The sequence below is a fragment of the Pelecanus crispus genome, chromosome 1 (genome assembly GCF_030463565.1).
Source record: "Pelecanus crispus isolate bPelCri1 chromosome 1, bPelCri1.pri, whole genome shotgun sequence".
In the NCBI taxonomy this organism is placed as follows: domain Eukaryota; kingdom Metazoa; phylum Chordata; class Aves; order Pelecaniformes; family Pelecanidae; genus Pelecanus; species Pelecanus crispus.
This window is the reverse complement of record NC_134643.1, coordinates 56,793,486-56,813,890: the sequence shown is the minus strand read 5'-3', so window position 1 is coordinate 56,813,890 and position 20,405 is coordinate 56,793,486. Positions and strand designations below refer to the sequence as shown.

At 52.4% G+C, this 20,405-nt stretch overlaps 2 protein-coding genes across 2 annotated transcripts; one reads left to right on the top strand and one right to left on the bottom strand.

The window, feature by feature from the left end:
• The first annotated feature begins 7,306 nt into the window (after positions 1 to 7,306).
• SERHL2 (serine hydrolase like 2) lies at positions 7,307 to 14,401 on the top strand. Its single transcript, XM_009486908.2, has 11 exons — positions 7,307 to 7,454; positions 7,526 to 7,639; positions 8,745 to 8,786; positions 9,527 to 9,546; positions 9,741 to 9,815; positions 10,706 to 10,815; positions 11,091 to 11,170; positions 11,521 to 11,555; positions 12,330 to 12,406; positions 13,877 to 13,970; positions 14,285 to 14,401. The coding sequence occupies exons 1-11, from the start codon at positions 7,307 to 7,309 to the stop codon at positions 14,399 to 14,401; spliced, it is 912 nt and encodes a 303-aa protein (XP_009485183.1).
• A 1,661-nt stretch (positions 14,402 to 16,062) lies between these two features.
• Positions 16,063 to 19,397, bottom strand: RRP7A (ribosomal RNA processing 7 homolog A). The gene is made up of 7 exons (XM_075719468.1): positions 19,326 to 19,397; positions 19,112 to 19,254; positions 18,728 to 18,853; positions 18,326 to 18,449; positions 17,613 to 17,710; positions 16,994 to 17,192; positions 16,063 to 16,494 (listed from the first exon to the last, which is right to left on the bottom strand). Exons 1-7 carry the CDS (start codon positions 19,375 to 19,377, stop codon positions 16,409 to 16,411), a joined length of 828 nt encoding a protein of 275 aa, XP_075575583.1. The 5' UTR covers positions 19,378 to 19,397; the 3' UTR covers positions 16,063 to 16,408.
• Between the last annotated feature and the right edge of the window lie 1,008 nt (positions 19,398 to 20,405).

Below are 20,405 nucleotides of genomic sequence, written 5' to 3'. Positions count from 1 at the left end.
AAATAGGCGCTTACTCTAACAGTGTGTACAGGTTTTGTAGAGACTGGGAGAGTAGCTCGCCTAGCTAGTTAACCAAAACAGGCCCAGGGGATGGGAACCAGCAGAGACTCCACAATCTGTCCCAAATAGAAAAGACTTTCTGATTAAGGAAGAAATGGAAAGCTGAGACAGGAAAGAGTTTATTTGTATGATGGGTGCTCATATATAATTTATACGCAATAAATGTTTCTAGCTATTTCATTAGTTGCAAATAAAGTGATACAAATGTGCACCACTTGCAGCTGATGCATGGTGTGTGCCTGGGGCTGCTTCCAGCTGAATGGCGGTGGTTCACGTGGGGATGATTTAACACTCCAGCAGCCCCACTATCCAAATTCTGCCGCAGGTTAATCCCTGGAGCAGATGCATGCCACTTTTTCAACCACTCATAGCTTGGCTTTTTAACTTAAACTGCCAAAGATTTCCATTTAAACTATCACATTGGCCCCAGACTGTAGCGGGTAAAGAGCCAGCATCTATTTGTCTCCCCCACTTTCTGCAGGGCTGGAAAGCTCTGGGAAAAGGAGCGCAACAGGCATGTGCCTGGAGCAAGAGGAGAGAAAACAACTTAAGCCATCACAGCATTTTTTGAGCTTAATATGTCTGCAACTATTTCAGGCATCAGAAACTCATTTACATCAGTGAAATTCAACAGGCAATTAGGGAAAACCAAAAGAAAAGTACACCACATGAGGTACCTGGATGGGTCTGCAGCTGTTGAGCGGAGTCTGGGAGGGCAAGACCTCTCAGGCTGCAGGACTTTCACATCCTACCTCAACTCTTCCCATGTGGGCAGCTCATTTAAACCCTTGTGACTCCCTGAGACCACCTCCGAGGCAAGCAAGGTTTGTGGATGGAGCTCAAGGGAGGGAGATGTCCACTGGGAAATGTCCGCAGGGTGTGGATCTGTGGTTTAGCCCCTCACTGAGGCCTCTCCTTCTCATAAGTCCTGTCCTCCTACCAGAACAAGTCAAATTAGGGGATGAGGTCTTCACCTCCACAACCTTGTGCAGAGGGCAGGGATGAGAGGGCAGCTTTCCTCAAGCAGGGGGACGCCAAGCAGTGTGCATGACAAAGGGCAGGAGACCCATTAGGGATCCATGGGGAGGTGGGGGCTTCCCTGTGGTCATTAAGTGCCTCTCTGCTCCCGCCGACCCCACTGTGGGTTGCCCAAGCAGTGCCCGCACCCAACACCAACACCTCTGCACTCACCATATTTCCCTCGTCTCCTTGCAGGGATCCTTCCCCTGCTCTGGGCTGCTGGAGCAGGGAAGGAGCTGGTCCCTGTCCCAAAGCAGGAACTGCTCTGCGGGCCCTGACAGCACCCCAGACCTGCCTGCTGCCTGCAAACCCAAAGCCTGGGAGCCAGCATGCTGGGGCTGGTTATGGCATACCTTTTGCCCTGTCATCACTTTTATTTTCCTGTCCACTGTAGATTGCAGCATATACTCACAATGTGGAGCTTTATATAGAAGTATATCCTCTATATATCCTCTGGAAGAAGTCAGTTAAGCTAGCAATAGCATGCTTTTTTTACTTGCATAACTGCACAAAAGAGTTTGGGGTACAGGGCTATTACTAATAAATCACCATAAATAGATCAATATGTCAGTCATTCAATGCTTGAATCCAACCAGCTATGGGGAATTTGTCCCTTGGTAGCAATCAATCTGCTGTACTTAAAGTTTCCTCACCAGATCCGCAGCTAGCACAAACTGATCAATGCTGTTCCAAGTCAGTAGAGCGTTAACAGCTTTGCACATCCCAGTGTTCACCTTTGCAAGTCTCCTCCTCCTTTGCAAGGACACAGAGGTTAAATTATCCTTTGCTAAGTACATGGGATATCTCTAACTCACAGTTCTTAAGCAAAACCAGCCTTTCTTACCACCAGGCCAGTGCAGCCCAGCCAACACCCCAGCACCTTGCCAGGTGGAGTCTAATTTCATCCTCCACAGGCAGCAATTCCACCGCAGTAGCCTCCAGCACTTCTTAGAAGTAGATGCAGCAAAATTAATTTTGTGAGCCATGCAAATTTTGCCATGCATTCTGCATAGGGCCTTCCTCCTGGGGGGTGGTTTGCCAGGTGGTGCAGGGGGACGTATGCAGTCTTGTAAGATGCTGGGCTGCTTTTTCAAAGGGGTAAGTAGCATTGCTAAGAGAAGACTTGAGGGACCTGGAGAAGATTTCAACAATCTGGCTTCGGCTTATAGGATGACAGTCCTGCTGCTGTGGGAGGGTTCAGGGCTGCATCCCAGTGCAACCTTCTCCACTTGGAGCTCTATCCCACATCACCGATCGCTGATGATTTCCGTGAGGAATTTTTCCTTTCCCATGAGGTCCCTGCTGATGGAGCCTCCTACCAGAAGTGACTTGTGATGCAAGTCACAGGATTCAGAATTCACTAGAGAACACATCCTTCCCACCCAAGACCCAGCGGTCATCTGTGTGACCCAAAGCAAAGAGAGCTACTGGCTGCTGGAGAGGGTCCAAGACCTGTGAATGGTGAGGCACATACTACCAGGGTAAGCATTTACAGCAAGATCCCACGGATATCCCAAACAAGGCTTGTGCCTGAAAACTGGTATTAAGCAGAGGTCAAGGGTGCCAGATAAATTTGGTAACTACCACATTATCTACAAGCTCTGTCCAGAGCTCTAGGCTATTAACAAGCTCCCTGCGACCAGCTCTCAGCATGTAGTGCTCAGAGGATGTTGCTTGTGGGTACAGGTTCTCAGAAGTGAAGTTCCCCATGCCCTGGGGACGTTTGGCAGCCAAGGCCTGGGGACCTCTGTGCTGTGCTTGCACGGCTGGCTGGACAATGCTACCACCTTTGATGGGTTCATTCCACTGCTCCCCAGAGGTGGGTCTGGCTCGCAAGGATGGGCTGTGTGTGTCATGCTTCAGGTCTGCATGCCTGATGCTCTCTCCTTTTCAGATTGCAGTTAAGTGGCAATGGATTTTCCTGACCATGGCCTGTTGTCCCACCAACCACAGAGGCTTGTGCAAGGAGTCCGTGTCACTCCTGCTTCTAATACATCGTCCTCTTCCTCAAGACCCACACCATAGACAGAAGAACTGCAAGCTTAGCAGCCACTGCCTAACAATTAACCTGCTTTCTGGTGGCTTGTCGTGAAGAAATCATAGAATCATAGAATCGTTTAGGTTGGAAAAGACCTTTAAGATCATCAAGTCCAACCGTTAACCTAACACTGCCAAGTCCACCACTAAACCATGTCCCTAAGCACCACATCTACACATCTTTTAAATACCTCCAGGGATGGTGACTCCAGCACTTCCCTGGGCAGCCTGTTCCAACCCTTGACAACCCTTTCCATGAAGAAATTTTTCCTAATATCCAATCTAAACCTCCCCTGGTGCAACCTGAGCCCATCTCCTCTTGTCCTATCACTTGTTACTTGGGAGACCAAACCAACACCCACCTTGTTGCAACCTCCTTTCAGGCAGTTGTAGAGAGCAATAAGGTCTCCCCTCAGCCTCCTTTTCTCCAGGCTAAACAATCCCAGTTCCCTCAGCTGCTCCTCATAAGACTTGTGCTCTAGACCCTTCAGCAGCTTCGGTACTCTTCTTTGGACATGCTCCAGCACCTCTGTGTCTTTCTTGAAGCGAGGGGCCCAAAACTGAACGCAGTAGTTGAGGTGCAGCCTCACCAGTGCAGAGTACAGGGGGACGATCACTTCCCTAGTCCTGCTGGCCACACTATTCCTGATACAAGCCAGGATGCTGTTGGCCTTCTTGGCCACCTGGGCACAGTGCCGGCTCATGTTCAGCCGGCTGTCAACCAGCACCCCCAGGTCCTTTTCGGCCAGGCAGCTTCCCAGCCACTCTTCCCCAAGCCTGTAGCGTTGCATGGGGTTGTTGTGAACCAAGTGAAATCCCAGCAATTCACAGGAAGACCCTGCCCTCAGTAACAGCAACAGCAGCGATTGATTATTGAGTGCATTTTACAAATCTGTTCTACCCAAAAAAAGCTGTCTCTTGCTTTTCACCTTTTGTAATCAGAAACCCACCTCTGACAGTTGTAGGAAAGAAGCTGTAGATGGTACTGTGGCCCCTCTCCCTCCACATGGTTCCCCAGCGCTTGTGGTCTGCTTTCCTGCTCCTCCTCCATGGAGGCCTAAGAAAAAGCAATGCACTGGACTTTCCAAACCTGTAAGAATTCATGTTCTGATTTCCTTTCTAATGCTCACCTGGAGGGGAGGTTGTGAGCTGCATAGCTCTCTTCTTTCTTCTCTGTGATGGGTCCCCAAGGCTACCTTTCAACTACTGTGGTGCAGAGCCTATTTTGCCCGGATGAGTTTGAGCCAGGCAGGAGAAACAGGGCTGTAAGCTTCTACGCTGGGTTCTTTCAAGTTTTGCAGGCTGTTCTGAAAATGTATTGTGTAATTTAGGAGACTGATGTGCTGAACTGAGCAGAGAGTTTTCAATTACCAATATAAAAATGACTCCCTAAGAACAGACATTCATTCTGCTCCCTCCAACTGTTCCAGCAAGGTTTGACTTTGCTTCATTTGACTGCTGAGTCCTTGACTGAAGCGGAATGGTTGTGGTCTGCATTAGGCCTCCCTGCTGGAGGGAATGCGAGGCACCAGCAAGTAGTATTCCCAGCCATACTCAGGCATTGACTTTCTTGAAGCCTGGCCTATGCAGCCACCCCCTTTCTGAGCAACTAATGAGGAAAACTGTGTAGAAACCTCTCTGGCTGAGAGGGGTCTGTTTTTGCAGAAAGGAGTGGAGCAGCTAAGGCAGTGCTGTCTGCTGTTTATCTGCTGCAACTTGGCCCCGCAGTAGAGTCAGTTCACGGCAATGGGTCACAGTATGGGAGAGTGACTCTCGCCCCTGGAGCAATGCGATTCCAGCAAGCGTTAGAATTCAGAAGAGTTTCTCCATCAGAGAGTGACAGTTCAGCAGTGGTGTCAAGCACTGAGCCTGTTTGATGTCGCTACGATGCTCCTGGGTCACAGTTAAAACATCTCACACTGCGATGCTGCCGTACAGGCAGTTTCCATTATCAGTAATGTGTCTTCTGGAGGTAGTCAAGGATGCAGCTGTACCTCCGACTGCGACTCCTCCTCGATCACAGGCTCCGTGCAAGGCACCACCAGCCTTGCACCTCCCCACAGCTTCTCCCTGCCCCGAGCACCCAGGGGAGGGCTTGCAGGAGCTGGGTCTGGCCAGTGGCTCCAGCACCAGCTGGAGGAGGCGGAGGCTGCCATGGTTCCACCTGTTTGCACAGGCGAGAGGCTTCGGGGCCTGGAGAAGGGGGCAGGCTGGGTTGCTGCGACTGGGGGAATAGTCAAGGCCAGGGGGAAAGCAAGTAGGAGCTGCGCTGTGGAGGGTCGTGTGTTTGCCAGGATGGCTCCTTGCTGTAGGGCCCAGGGTGGGGAGTGGTGGGGAACCGGGAAATGCTCCCCAGGCATGGGAGGCTGCGCTGCTGTTCCCCTGCCCGCCACCCCCGTTCCCAGCTGGACCCCCGGAGCCGTGAGGCGATGAGGGAAGGCAAAGATGGCGGCACTGCCCCCCGCCGCCTCCCTCGGGCCGGGCTGGCCCGGGGTCGGCGGAGCGGCAGGAGGCGGAGGCCCGGGGCGCCCCGGGGAGGCGGGGAGCGGGGCGGTGCAGCCGGCCCCGTCCGCCCCGCCGCTGGGCTGCGTCCTCCTGCCGCGGCCTTGCTCTGCCGTCCCGGCCAGACGGAGCGGTAGGAGGGGGCCGGGGCGCAGCGTGCGGGCGGCGCGGGGAGCGGGGCCGGGGTGGCCGCCAGCAGCCGCGGCGCTCCGGGGGCCGCTCTCGGCGCCGGACGGGGGTCGGTCCCCGGGCAGCCCTTCCCCGGGGCCGGGACCGGCTGCCCCAGGGCGCCCTGAGGCGAAGGCCCGGGTGTGGCGGCCATTCCTGCGTCCCTGGGGAGGCCCCCACCCCGGAGCCGGGGGGGACCCCAGGGCCAGAGCCCCGCTGGGCCCAGGCAGGGCGGGCCCGGGGCGGGCAGTCAGGCTCTGGCAGGAGCCCAGGTCGTCAGGCAAATCTGTGAGGAAGGGGCAGGTCCGTGGTCACGCCAGGAAGCCAGCCCAGGGTTGTCAGCGTCAGGCCCGGCAAGGGCAGCCGGGGTCAGGCGCAGACCAGCGCTCCTGCAGCATTGCTGGGGCTGGTCCTGCGCTGAGCTTAAACAGGCTCAGGCAGGAGGGGAAGATGCTGGGGAGGCCCCAAATGTGGCCGGTTGGGACCATAAGGGCCCGTAAGTGATCTCAGGACCCTGACAGCAGCCCTCCCCTCTCAGCCCACACCCTCTGTCCTCACACCTTACAGAGGTGTGGGCTCAGGAGGGACTTGCTGTAGAGTGATTTAATTGCTGTGGGGTTTCAGGGAGCTATTTAAGGGAGCAGAGACCTGAGACAAGTCACTGGGAAGGGGATATGGGAGACTTGGGGATGGGGATAATCAGGCTGCCCAGGAGGGGCCCCAGGGGTCAGAAGGGCTTGGGTGTAAAGGGGAGATATTCAAACCACCCCTGGAAGATCCCCAGAGGCTGGGTAGCACTGGGAGGTTCACTCAGGAGCCTGGGGTTGACTAAGGGTCAGATGTAGCTCAGTGGTTGCCAGGCAGATCGGCAGTGATGAGACAGGTTTGAGGTCAAGCAGGTGCCTGGCAGGTTGTGGACTCATATCCCATGCAGGGTCCCTGGCCCTGAGTGTTGCACGGGAGGGTGGCAGCAGTGACCTGCTGTGTGGTGTGTAGCCAGCTGCTCTCTAGAAGGTTCCAGCTGGTGGTGTGAAAGAGAAGAACCACCAAGGTAAAAGAGGAGAGGGCGCTAGTCTAGTACTGGAGGCAGCATCCTTATTCCTGAAATTGTCTTTTTGGTCTAGGACAGGTGCCTGGCTGACTGCAGCTAGTTGGGGGAATTCTGTGTGGTTCCCTCTTGCCAGATCTCCTGCGCCTTCTGGTTGCGTTGCAGCTGCTGCAGAGACACAGAGAGGAGGCTTTCTCCTCCTGTGTAGAGAAAGCTTGTTTTTTCCTAGGAGCATCACTAGTATGTGCTGGGAGGAGGATTCCCCAAACAGGCAGGCAGGGACAGCAGCTTGGGATGTTGAATGGGGAGCTATAAATCAGCAAGCTGCTAATTAAGACCACAGGAGGCTGGTGAGTTACTAAAGACCTGTATTACTGTTTTCAGAGCTCTGGGCCATTAACAAGATCCCTGGGACCTACTCTGAGCACGTGGCTCTCCAGGGACATCACTTGGGAGCACTCCATTTTGGGCATGTTCTCAGAGTTGAAGTTCCCTGTGCCCTGGGGCCACGTGGCAGCCAAGGCCTGGGGACCCTTGGACGGACACCCCGTGCTGTGCTTGCATGGCTGGCTGGACAATGCCAACACCTTTGACAAGCTCATTCCACTGCTCCCCAGAGGTAGGTTTGGCTCATCAGGGCGGTTCTTGTTGTGCTGCAGGGCTGCACATCTGATACTCTCTCCCTTTCAGATTGCTATTATGTGGCAATGGATTTTTCTGGCCATGGTTTGTCATCCCACCGACCTGCAGGCTCCCCCTACCATTTTCTGGATTATGTGAGCGATGTGCGCCGGGTGGCAGCAGGTGGGTAGTTGAAGGGACCTTTGAGTGGATGTTTTTGCAGGGGTTGCTATATTGTTCTGCTCCTTAGAACAAGCAGGCAGCGTTTACTGCCAGGAGAGGGATCAGTTCCCTCTGCTTCTCCCCAGCCTGATGTTAGCCTGTGCTTTGTGACTACAGACTGAATAAGCATCCCTCTTTCTTGCTATTTTGTGAGAGGAAGAAACAGTAAGCCCTGGGAAGCAAGTGTTTCTATACTAAAAAGCAGTAGTGGTGAAGTGGTGGATGCAACTAAATAGTTTTGCCAGACTGACTTTTTGTAAGCAGCCAGTAACCTCTAACCAGTGTTAGGTGTAAGTTGGGGGCTCTTCTGGTTCTTCCTGATGGCAGCTTGCTGCTTGCTTTAGTATCATACAAAGAAATCTGAAAGCCAAGGTGTCTTAGGCGCCTAATAACTCCTGATCTAACTGCCTGTCTGTATGCTGATCTTGGGGGAGGTTGTGGCATGTGCAGTTTTGCATCCCTCATTCAGCATACAGAGAACCTCTGGAAGTTCTTTTATGTGCCAGAGGGTAAAACACACCTTTCCATGAGGTACATTTCAGATGGGCAGCACTGATGAAGCAGTATTTTCCCATAAGCCTCTCAGAGTGCCCTAAAAACAGACTGAAGAGCCTGATGTGCTAAATGGTGCAGAGAGCTTTCACTTGGAATAATCATACTTTCCTCATGGCAGTGGACCTGGCTCTGTGTCCTCACAGCTCTTGTGGAATGCCCTGCAGCAGGATGCTCTGTCAAGGTCTCTCTCTTCCAACAGATGCTGCCCAGTCAGGCTCCTTTGCTTTTTGCCAGTCTCGTGTTTGGCAATGAATGGGAATTTGCTGTAGTTTGTTTGCCATACAGAGAGAGCTTGAGAGCTGCGTGACTTAACTACCAAGGAAATGAGGTGGTGGATGCTCTTTTTCTTTAAAACTGGCCTACTTAGCCACCTTGTTTCTGGATTAGGAAGCAAATTAAGCAGTGCGAAAGCCCTCCCGGGAGAAGGGGCCCATGTTGGTGGAGAAGCAGCAAGATGCCACTGCTCTGGTTTCTAATGCAGCACTGTTTGATTTTGTCTGTTGCCACTTAGCCTTGCAGTGGAGACGGTTCACCCTGATGGGTCACAGTATGGGTAAGTGGCTCTTGTCCTTGTAAGCTGCAAGATTTGTGGAAATAGGAGTAGGTAATTAACTTAAAAGACTTGCTGCTAGGAGCTGGGTTGGAATATTTATTATATTGTGTCAAGTACCAGGTTCCTGCTTGAGTGATTGAAAAATCTGTGCCCTTGTTTGAAATATCTCTGCTTTCAAGACCCTGTAGTACAAACAGTGGTAACTCTTGCTGTGGGCCTTTCCCCTACTCCCAGGAGGGAACAGTGATGGGCAAAGAGGGGTGGTCTGCAGCAGGAGAATTCGCAGCAGGCCTTCTTGCCTGGTCCCCACAAGGCCACAAAGCCTGGGGACAGCAGGGCCCTTCTTGGCAGGTCATGGAACTTGCTGAGTGGAACCAGATTCCAGACTCTATCCCTTTATGCTTGGGACGTGACTGGGTTTTGCCGTGATTTGGGTTTTGCTCCCCAGGGCTGCTTTGGCCACAGCTCACAGGACCTGCACACCATGCTGTTTTAACTAGTAACTCCACCTTGGCCTTTGCTGTCTGAAAGGGAGATGGGGATGGTGCAGGACAGGCAGTCCAGCTGGCCAATAGCCTTGCTCTCTGACTGCTGGGAGAGCTTTAATCTGTGGCTGGGGCTTTGTCCTGTGGTACAGCATGCATTTGTGCTTCTAGAGGCAGCTCCTGCTGTGGGGAAGGGGAGTTTCTGTTACTGGGGGGTGTCCAGTGCATAAGCGAGCACAGTTCTTTCCTTTGCAGGTGGGTCTGTGGCTGGAATGGTGAGTAAAGCATCCTTTCTTCATGGGGGTTTGTGATTTCCGTAGCTTAATTGGAGAGGAATGAAGGGACAGACTGTGTGGCACTTGGATCTCAGGGGAGGAGAGGCTCTTCCCTGACCCCCTCTCCAGTGTAACAGGACAAAGACATCACTCAATGTTCAGCTTTTCTCTCATATTGTTTCATCTCTCCTCAGTTCTGTTTCCTTTATCCTGAGATGGTGGACAAGCTGATCCTGCTGGAAAATCTTGGCTTTCTGCTAGCTCCAGAGGTTAGATTTCACATGTCCTTCCCCTTCCTTTTTAAAATAAATAAAAAAAGATTTTTTTTTTTTCTTTCCCTCACTTGTTCAGAGAAAGCACCAATATGACCAGTTCCTGGCAGGTCACACAAGTCTCAGGGCAGTCTTTTTAGCAGGCATAGCTCTGCTCCTTGTTGCATGGACTGAGGTCCCTGCTTAGGGTGGCCCTTGGGGGACACTTGGTAGTGCTCCACATCCTGCAGTCCCTTAGCAACAAAATTTACTTGTCTGTGCCATGCCCTTGTACAAAGGGAACTGGAACCTCTGTCCAAGCAACGGCCAGCCGAGGTTGTCTCTTTGCCAACAGCTTGTTGGGTGACCTGGGTGCAAGATTGGTGGATTTCTTTTTCTGTTCCTGGCAGGACATAAAGCTACATTCCCAACCTGTCATCATTGCTACCAGATCATAGAATCATAGAATGCTTTGGGTTGGAAGGGACCTTGAGAGATCATCGAGCCCAACCCCCCTGCAGTAAGCAGGGATTGAACCTGCTGGGGCTTTGGTTGGCAGAAGTGGGACAGAAGCCCAGGGTCAGAGAGACAAAAGATACCAGATTTCCCTTGTTCTTTTGGACAGTTGTCCTCAACTTAGAAGTGAGTTAAGAAGGGGTAGAAAAGATTGCAGGTGTAAGAAGTTAGTAAGTTCTTTACAGCAGTGCTTAGCTTTCTGTTCTTACCTTGCCTTTTAAGCATTGCTGTTCCCTTTTCCCCAGAAATGGGCATTTTTAATATGATGTCCATAACTAGTACCAGTTCTGAGGGATGCTGAAGGGTGAAATGCTGACTTCTACTCTCTGGTAAGGGGTAAAATGATTCACAAGAGAGGGGTTGCTCCTGTTCCCTAACTCTCTTTATTTCAGGACACTGAGGCATGGCTGAAATCAAAACGGATGGTGATTGACAGATTACTGAGTCTAGAGGCAAAGCAGCAAACTCCCAAAGCATGGAGCCCTGAAGCAGCATTGCAGAGGTGGGTTCCCATCTGTCCTCTTCATTTGCTGCCTGCCCTCACCTTGGACAGAGTTACAGCTGCACGAATGAGAAAGAAAAACTGTCCTTGCACTTCCCCTTTCAAGTCCTCCTCTGGAATCTCAGCAAGACCTTTTGCTTCTGCTGCCAGAAGCTGCTGCTTCTTCCTGCTCTTTTCTGAAGCAGCCTGAGAGCTCGCTGTCACCTTGTCATGCCATTTTCGCTTCGCTTCCTCCCTTTTCCAGCAGAACAATCTCTTTGCCCTGTCTCCTCCAGGCTCTTAGAAGCAAACAGACATCTGACAGCTGAGGGTGGGGCAATCCTACTGCAGCGAGGAGCAACTGAGACACCCGCTGGTAAGGGGCTGCTTGGAGACGGGGCTCATCACAGTGCTGGGCCAATGCTGGGTGTGGGAAGGGAGTGGTGCCAACAGCCATTGTCTTCCACAGGGTACAGGGCGCCCTAGCTACAAGTTTACGCAGCCTGAATGGGATCAATTAGGTCTGGAGGCAGAGCTCTCCATTCCCAGCAACTGGAGATGGTGCTCAAGTCCTAGAATGGCTAAAGAAAAGAAATCAAAAAAGGGAAAATCTGAATTAATCCTATTCCTCTTGTTTCAAAAAGTCTTGGGCAGACCCCAAAGGTGAGAAGAGCAACTCCTGCTCCTGTGAGACATGAAAAACCTTCTCTTGTTTTTTCATTCCAGGGCTGGTGTATAACAGAGACATGAGAGTGCGTACGGTGAGCATTGCTCTTCTGACATGCCCCCTGCTGCTTCTGAGCCTTAAGTTTACAGAAAACTCAGAGATAGTGGAGGCACATTCACTGAGCCCAGGCCCCGGCCTCCACCCAACTGTTTACTTTCTGCTTCCCCAATTCCCACATCTCTTTTAAATGCTGCTGTTGAAAGAGCCTGCACTTGATCATTAACTGACTCAGCTTACAGAGTCACTGGAAAATGTTACAGAATTATTTAGCAGTTCCTCTGCCCCAGGGCCTCCTGGCCATGCTTTCCTACCATTATAACTCTTCAGGCAGCAGATGGATAGATGCTTTTGGTCAGCTTCTTTGTCAGGTCACCCGTATAAGAAGGAGTGAAAGAGTGGAGCAAAGTCCTTATGTTTGATATTCTGATAGCTTTGTGCCACTTTTGAGCAAGTAGGGCCTCCTCTACCTGTGCTACTGCCAGGCTATGAAAGCCAGAGTATTGTACTGTCTCCTTTTTAGTAAAAGGATTTTTAAAGCTTTTCTCTGCTATGAGATCATTCCCATATGTGCTGCATCCCAGCAGGCAGCGTTGTTGGCAGCCCTGAAACACAGCTGGACAGAAGGAGCCTTTGCAGAGCCAGCTACTCTTGTGCACAGCCTGGCTGCCTGTCGTGTCCCAGCACAGCAGCTTTGGGGCCGCAGCCGCTTCTGCCTTTAGAGCCACTAGTGCGGCAGGGGTCAGGGACACCCTCTGCCCCCAGCTGCTGTCCCTGACCTTTGCCGCTCTCTTTATCTTTGCACCTGCAGCAAAGTCGAGAGTCCTTCACAGCGGAGCAGTGCGTGAAGCTCCTGCAGAAGATTCAGGACCGTGTTCTCATCATTGTGTGAGTGAGGCACAAGCCAAACCAACCTTTGCTGCCTCCCTGCAGCCCTGGGTGGAGGGAATGAAGGTTAGAAAGGAGTCCTCTGCACTGGGCACCCAGACCTTCAGGCCAGTTGGCACAACAGTACAGACTCATGTGAGAACCATTTCCTAGTTCCTCACTGCTGCCCTGGGCTGGGCAGGCTCCTGGAGCAGGTAGAGAGCAGCTGGCACATCTTCCTCCCAGCCTGGCGCTGCATTTTCAGGCTGGGCCTCCCTGGTGCAGGGCTGACCAAGGAAATGCCAGACCTGCTCTATCCTCCCCACGCTCGTGCCTTCATGCTGCTGTCCTATGACTTTCTGTCCATTGGCCCTACAGCAAGGGACTGTTGTGGCAAACACATGACCCTCCACAGCACTGCTCCTACTTGCTTTGCCCTGGCCTTGACTATTTCCCCCAGTCACAGAAACCCAGCCTGCTGCCTTCTCCAGACCCCAAAACCTCTTGCCTGAGCGAAGAGGTGAAGCCACAGCAGCCTCTACCTCCTCCAGCTCGTCCTGGAGCCCCTGGCCTGACATAGCTCTTGCAAGCTCTCCCCTGGGTGCCCAGGGCAGGGAAAAGCTATGGGGGGGCAGCCAGTGCCTTGTGGAGAGCCCCCAAGCTGTTAAGCTCTCTGGGTGGGAAGTTGGTTCTGTCAGTCCTCCTCTGCAAAGGACTCCTCTCCTTGGAGGGCAAGATGTGCAGGGCTCTGGCTGCCTTGGCCTGTGTGGTGCTGTTAAAAGACTCTAAGAAATGAGAGGAAGCGCGAGAAGTTGACAAATGAGGCGCAGTTTTGGCTTCCCTGGTCTGTTGAAATTGTAAGAGCTTAAGGATTTTCCTGCTTGTCCAGAAATGCAACACTGTGGTGAGGACAAGTCCTCTAGGCCATACAGAGTACACCCCTTCGAGCCTGGGATGTCACCTTGTCCCATCACCTGCGTCACAGTAGCAGACAGCATGATCTTAACTCTGCAGGAGGTATGATGCTGTCTTCTCCAGGACTGCCCTGGTACCTCCCTCTCCAAGCAGCGCATACCCTGTTTAAAACAGCAGCATGGAGTGGGGAAAGGGACAGAGGGGAGATGTAGAAGCTGGCTGGAAGGAAAAAGTTAAGAGCAGAAGACAGCATGGGGCAGGGAATGATGTACTCAGACCTGTTAAGGAGCCAGCCCTGGGGGATAATATTTAACCGGTCTCCACTCTGATACTACTAGGCAGTCACCCAAGGTTTTAAACAGATAGTTTGATACAAAATAGCAGCTTAGCCGAGCTGTGGGGTGCTCCTGTGACTACCATGTATGACCCTGTAACTCTGCTGCTTACAAGCAGCCTGGAAATAGCGGGTGGCTCTGGAGCCCCACAGTCTCGGGGACGCTGCTTCTGCCCAGCACAGCAGCAAAGACAAATAGAGGCATGCTATGTGCTGCACTGAACCTTGCTGTTGCTTTTCAGAGCACAAGATGGACTCTTGGTGCCGCACAAGCTAGACAGCAGAAATCACTTTATGAAAGCCATATGTGAGGCATTCGAGTCTACCCTCAAAGAGGTGAGAGCAAACTCCATCCTTGCATCTCCACTCTATACACCACCAACCTGGGAGCAGCAGCTAGGAAGCAGCTCACCTTGGCGGACACCCCCCACTAGGTGATTTATCCTGAATGGCACAGCCCTCACATGGAGGGGGGAAGCCAACCTTGCCCCTGCTGCCAAAGTCCCAAGTCAGCACTGCCCTCTGGACCCAGCTCTTCCCTAGTCCTCCCATCCCTGTCCTGCCTCGCCCCCCCACAAGTGCCACACAACAAACACAGCTTGCCTGAGGGAATGCTTTCCTCGTCCACTTCTTGTGTCTTCTCCCTCCAGCACATCCAGCTAGTAGAGGTGCCTGGGAGTCATTTTGTGCACCTGAACGAGCCCGAGGTGGTGTCTGGGATCATCAGCAACTTCCTGACAGCGCAGAATAACAGAGCCAGGCTCTAGGAAGACAAACCACTGCTGCAGCAGTCCAGGGGAACAGGGAGCTAAAAAGCAGGCTCTGGAGGAATTGTCACCATTCCTACCTTGCATCCAACATCAGCTTCATGATACTCTTCCCTAAGCTTAGCTCACTGCAGGGTGGAAGCAGGTTTGCTGGGGGTTCCCTGGAGGAGGGCTGCGCAAAGTATCTCAGTTGTCAAAGGGAAAAGGGAATCCTTCCTCTACTTCCAGCTCTGTGAGAACAGGGATAGAGGCCCAGAGTGGCCTTCCCCTTGCTTGCTCCGAACATGCACCCTGAAGTGGGGTAGGAATACAGGCAGAGGCATCCTCTGTGGGAGCAGCAGCACCAGCTGGAGCATAGCAAGAAACAGGTGGCTCACCTCACTTCCTCCCTGAGGATGGTGCGACCAGTCTCCTCCCAGGGTTAGAACTACTGAAAAAACAGGAAGGTGTTCTGCTTCTCTTACTTCCATGGGTGCCTGAGCTCGGAGGGCCTCAGCATCTCTGTTCTACTCTGAGAGCTGCTGCTTGTTTAAAAAAACAGCTTAAATAAGAGCTCACCTGGCCCACCTGGTTCACCATGAACTCCTAAGGAATGAGTCACTAATCCTCTAGCTGAAGCAGCTAGAAGAACTACTAATAATGGAAAAGTTGGCAGAGATTATTTCTATCCTTCTAAATAAAGATTAATCTCTCAATGTTAACTCTGTCTTCTTGACTATAGCAGAGTGAAATTCCTTTCTTTTGGGATGCTCACCCAAGCAGCTGAAACACCAGTCTTAGGAGGCAGTGATTTTTGCATGCATTCTGCTTTAGATACAGCGTATTAAGGATCCATCTGCCTCCTAGTTAAACTGATGCAAAAAGCCAACTGAGGCAAGGAGGTCTGGCAGTCTCCTCATACAATGGAAGCTGCATTTACAGTGGGTTTTCTAGAGGAGGTTAAATCCATTTTAACCCAGCTCTGTGGAATTTACCAGCATTTCCACCTTACACTCACGGTCATGCCCATATCGAGGCTGCAGGCAGTAAAATAAACATGTAGAAGCCTGGGGGTGGGTGGTTTACAGCCCCTTTCTGATCAGAGTATACTGGGGTGAACAATCATCAAGTCCAAAGCTGCACAAACATTACTTGGGCAGTACAAAAGCATTGCCCCGCCGCCAGATGTGCCCATCACCATCCTCACCTGCCTCCTGTGGGCTGGTGACAGCTTAAGTGGAAATGGGCCTTGGCAAGAGTTTGGTTTTTCCCCTCCAAAGCCAGGCTGCCATCTTACCTTGTTCTAGTGATGGAGCTGAACAGCAGAAGCTCCCATAGCCCAAGCTAGACCTGGCTGTAGAGGTCCATGCACAACTGGAAGACTGGGCACAACACCTGGCTGAGAGGGAGCAGCCTGGGAAGGAAACACCAAGGGAAGGGGTAGGGCTCTGTACCACACCACTGATCTTTGCTTGTGACAACAGGTCTGGGAACTTCCCAGTTGGGCTTTTCCCAAAGTCACTTCCCTCCTCTTCTTACTCACCCCCAGATAACATGTGCAAAGGAGTACCCGGCATGCAAACCATGACTTTAATCACCACCCCAGCATGCAAGCAGCTGTCCCCCACAGCAGACCACAGGAAAGAGAGAGGCACTCCCATGTTCTGAGAACACAGCAGCAGTTTATTTACAGTTCTGCAGCCATTCCCTGCCTCCACAGAGGCTGTGCTAGGTCCCAGCTCTCACCAAGCTTTAGGAGGGCCTTGGGTGGCTGGGAGATACAGGTTGTCACAGGAAGTGCCTCAGTCCCTTGGCCTGAGCACCCTGGGAAGTGGTGCCACAGGGCTGGACGATGGCCGGGAGAGCAGGAGGATACCGGTGGGAGTGGAAGAAACCCCCCCTCCAACGGTGGTTGCTGGGATCTCCCATTTCAGATCCAAGGGCAGGGACAACCTGAGGCTGCCTCAATTCCCTGAAATCCTTTGGCACATGGAGTCCACAGGCATCTGAGAAATAACTCAGCACAGCTCAGTACGGCCGAAACTTGCGCTGGGCTCGCATCAGCGCAATTCTCTGCTTGTCCTCCTCAAATTTCTTCCTCAACTGGGCGATGTCTGAAACAGGCAGAAAGAGGACAGGTCACATGCGAGCAGCAGATCTCCCTTTCCTGGGGAGCTTCACTGCCACGCACTGGGAGGGGCTCAGTCCTGACACTCGCAAACACACACACACACTTCCCAGAGCAGGTCCTTTTGCACCTGGGCTGAGTGCCAAGCTGGGGCTCTGGCCATTCACCTCCAGCAGTGCTGCAGCTCCCTCTTGGGGAGAAAACAGGCTAGTTTTCCCTTTCAGTTGCCTTTGTGCTGACTGAAGAAACATCTATTGGAAAGCCACGACCTGAGCACTCTCCCACAAAATATTCCAGCAGCCTTTGCTAGGACAGGCGGTGGCAAGGGGCCCTCAAAAGCTGGCAAGGCCATTCGCACAACCACCCAGCCAACTGTTCATTAGCAGCTGGATGTAGCCTCCGCTGAAGGAAAAAGGACACTCTTTGGGCCACAGTGTGAGACACAAGAGACATGGGCAGGGGTAGGAGGCGACTCTGACACTCACGCTCTCTCTTGCTCTCACGATGCTGCCAGGCATAGAAGTTCAGCAGCTCTTTGCGGGCCCTCTTCTGCTTCTCCCTCTCCAGCACCCGCAGGTTGGCAGCCTCTGTCCGGGGCAGGCCAGGCTTCCGTCCCTTCCGCGTTACCTTCACCCAGCCCTCCTCATCTGGAATGCCTTCCTCCTTGGCCGCTTTGGCTTCTTCCTGTAAAGACAGAAGTGTGAGGCAGCTCAGTGCAGACAGGCTGCCAGCAGCCTGATGCACGGTTCCCCCACAGTCCCCCTTACACACATGCAATGCTACAGCTCGTACTTCTGCACAAGACTGAAGGAAGGCACAGGACCAAGGGCGCACGTATTCAACTCTCAGTCACAACACTGCACACTAGCCAGGACCCAGTTTATTTGTGGATACCTACTGTAAGCCCAGGGTGGAAGGGTCAGGTGTTGTGGGCCAAACCAGGACCTGACTGCCCACCAGCAACTGGGAGTAAACCAACCCTGCCAACCAGTGTGTTTCTCTCTGCCCCTTCCACTGAGGCCAGGGCACCAAGAGATCTTCTCTCTTCCCTTCCTCTCCCCAAACAGACTGCTTAGCTGGGTTCCTTCCCCAGCCTGGCCTCACCTCTGCTATCTTTTTGTCATAGTCTTGCATGTAGGCGTCCACCTCGGCCTTCAGCTCCTCCGGATCCACGACTGAGGCCTCATAGCTGGCGATCCACTCTGAGACAAGAGAGGGCAGAAGTCAGTAGTAGCCTTGGTTAGAAGCAAGCCCTAGTGTGATGCCTTTGGGCAGCTCTAGAGAGAACTGCTGTGGGGAAGGACACACTCTGTTCCCATTCCTGTTCAGCCTCCCCACTGCCACAGCTCAACCAACTTGTGGCCCAGACCACAGCCAGTAAGTGATGGGAAAAGCTTGCAACTTTCCCAAGCAGGAGCAGGCTAGCCCGAAGCCCAAGAGGTGCAACATTCAGGGCTACGTTCCTGTCAAGGGTGTCACATCTGAAGTGCTGTCATCTTGACAGACACCTGCTGCCTGTTATTGAGTCTGGATTCTATTTTGAGGGCAAGACACAGCCAGTTTCTCTGAATCTATGCGATACTGAAAAGATGTCGGGAAAAACTGCCCTTCCATTGTACCAAGTGGCCCCATTCTCCCATAGGGTCACTAGACCAGACTACAACATCCAGTACAATAAGATTGCTACCCTGGACATCTCCTGGCTCAGTACAAAATGGAGAGAATTAACCTGGGACACACAGGGTAGGATTCAGCGAGGAAGTGGTATAGTTTTTCCCTGGCACTAGCTAGCAGGAAGAGGGCTAAGGCTGACTTACTGCTAATGCCAGTTTTCACAGGGTGACTCTCTGTTGATATCAGCAAGGGACCTTCCTGTGACAGGGCCTTGGCTGCCTGGACACCAGCTGGTTTCTTGAACACCACGTATGCTACTTGAAATCCCTAAAAAAAAGACTCCCAGTCAGAAACACCAGGGAAATTGGCAATGCAGCAAGGAGCTGTAGTACAAATAAAGTAAAAATAAAATAAAAAACAAACCACAAGTTACAGTAGGATAGCAAAAAAAGGAAATGTAAACTTAAATAAGTAATCACATCGCCCAATGCCCCCAAATGGTTTCCCATACTGCATGTTCCAAAGAGTACCATTCAGTGCTTGTGATCTTTTCCCATTCTGACCACTAAAGCACCAGTATTCCCCCTGCCCGCCCTCAGCTTTACCGTTACAGTTTTGCGGTTGAAGAATTTGGACGTGATTTTTCCTTTTTTCTCTCCCGGCCCTGGCTTCTCACAGACGTCCACAGACTGGACGTGCCCGCAGCGGGCGAACAGCCTAGACAGAGAGTCCTTGGCATGGGGAATAAGAGAGAACAAACTGTACAGGAAAATAGGAGTAATTTCTCTCCCCACCCTCTCAGGCACGGGCTACAGAGCGCACCGGGAGGCTCTCCGGCGCGACCCCAGCCCCTCTGCCCACAGCTACCCCGAGGCACGCCGGGCTCCTTCGCCCACGGCCCGGCGCTCCTGAGGCGACGCCCTCGGCCTCCAGACCAAGCCGGTGAGACACCCCTACCCCCTCCCGCGGGCCGCCCCAGCCCCACTCACCGGGCTGCAGTACGGGGGCACGTTGAGGACGAAGAGAGTGCGGCGAGGCGGGTGCGCGGTGCCGGCCCCTTCCCGCACCTGGTGCTCCTTCACCAAAAGACAGTGGGGCGAGCGCTGCCGCTCTCCGAACTTCACCGCCAGAGCTGCGGGCGACGCACCCGGTTAAAGACCCCGCTGCCGCCCCGGATCCCGCTCCCCCGCGCCCTCTCCTCACCCGTGTAGCCCGCCGGCGCCGCTCCAACCACACGTTCCTTGGGGGCCGCCATCTTAGCTCGGCGGGAAGCGGCGGCGGCCGCGGGGACTGCTGGGAGTTGTAGTTCACCACGCCGGCCTGGCTCTGGTAATGGCGGCGGCGGGGGGTCCCTCTGAGGGGGCAGCGCCTGGAGGCGCTGCCCCCTCAGAGGGACCCCCCGCCGCCCGATGCCCCAGTGTAACAAAAAAGTTCCCCCCCCATCCAGAGCATCTTACAGAATGCTCTGTAAGAAAGCTTATTGCACGCCATCATTTTAGTGTGACAGTTCTGAAAATGAAAACCTGAACAGCGTAAGACTCGGGCAACGTGCTTAACCCTAGAGAGGCAAATAAAAGAAGAAACAAACCTTAAAGGTATGTTAGAACATTCAAGGACAACTGTAAGAACAGCTGTTTTTAAAGACTCTTGTTAATCAGTGGGAAAAAGAAAAAAAAAAAAAAAAGACCTTTACAGAGGAGCTTGTATTTATGACTGAATGGAAGACAGGACCACTCCAAAATAAAGAGATTGAAGTGAGACATATGTACAAGGTGCAAAAAGGTCACTGAAAGCAAGAAGTAACATGGAGAGTTGACTCACCAAACAAATATCCAAGCTAATCAACATTATCAGAAGAAATGGCACATGCAAGAGCCATGAAAATACACCAGACAAACTTGTGAATCGTGGCATCACTTCAGAAGTCAGCATGTTTTTGAGAAAGCAAAGGAAAAATAAAGAGAGAAACACTACTACAAATTACCTACCACCTGTCCTGGCCAGCCATATTGAATTACTGCAAGCAATCAGTGCTTTGTATGTGAGTTTATAACCTAACAGCCCAGAAAAAAAAAAGAACAGAAGTATATAACCATGCTGCATGAGGGCAAACGTGCACAAATGTGAAGTCAGAAGGTGGTAGGTGAGCTCAGTGGAATGCAAACAAGATTAGCATGACAACTGCAGGACAGCCAGAAGTTGGAGAGCTGCAAGGTGAACTGCTTGAAGAGGACTAGGAACAACTGGTTATTCTTCTTCCAGTGCCCAATGAAAGCAGCCACA

Coding starts and splice junctions, on each gene's coding strand:
- SERHL2 (XM_009486908.2), top strand. CDS start 7,307: ATGTTCTCAGAGTTGAAGTTCCCTGTGCCCTGGGGCCACGTGGCAGCC. Junction 8,787..9,526: donor CCTGATGGGTCACAGTATGG/GTAAGTGGCTCT, acceptor TTTCCTTTGCAG/GTGGGTCTGTGGCTGGAATG. Junction 9,816..10,705: donor GCTTTCTGCTAGCTCCAGAG/GTTAGATTTCAC, acceptor TCTTTATTTCAG/GACACTGAGGCATGGCTGAA.
- RRP7A (XM_075719468.1), bottom strand. CDS start 19,377: ATGGCGGCCCCCAAGGAACGTGTGGTTGGAGCGGCGCCGGCGGGCTAC. Junction 18,450..18,727: donor TCAACCGCAAAACTGTAACG/GTAAAGCTGAGG, acceptor TCTTTTTTTTAG/GGATTTCAAGTAGCATACGT. Junction 17,711..18,325: donor TGTGAAAACTGGCATTAGCA/GTAAGTCAGCCT, acceptor CTCTTGTCTCAG/AGTGGATCGCCAGCTATGAG.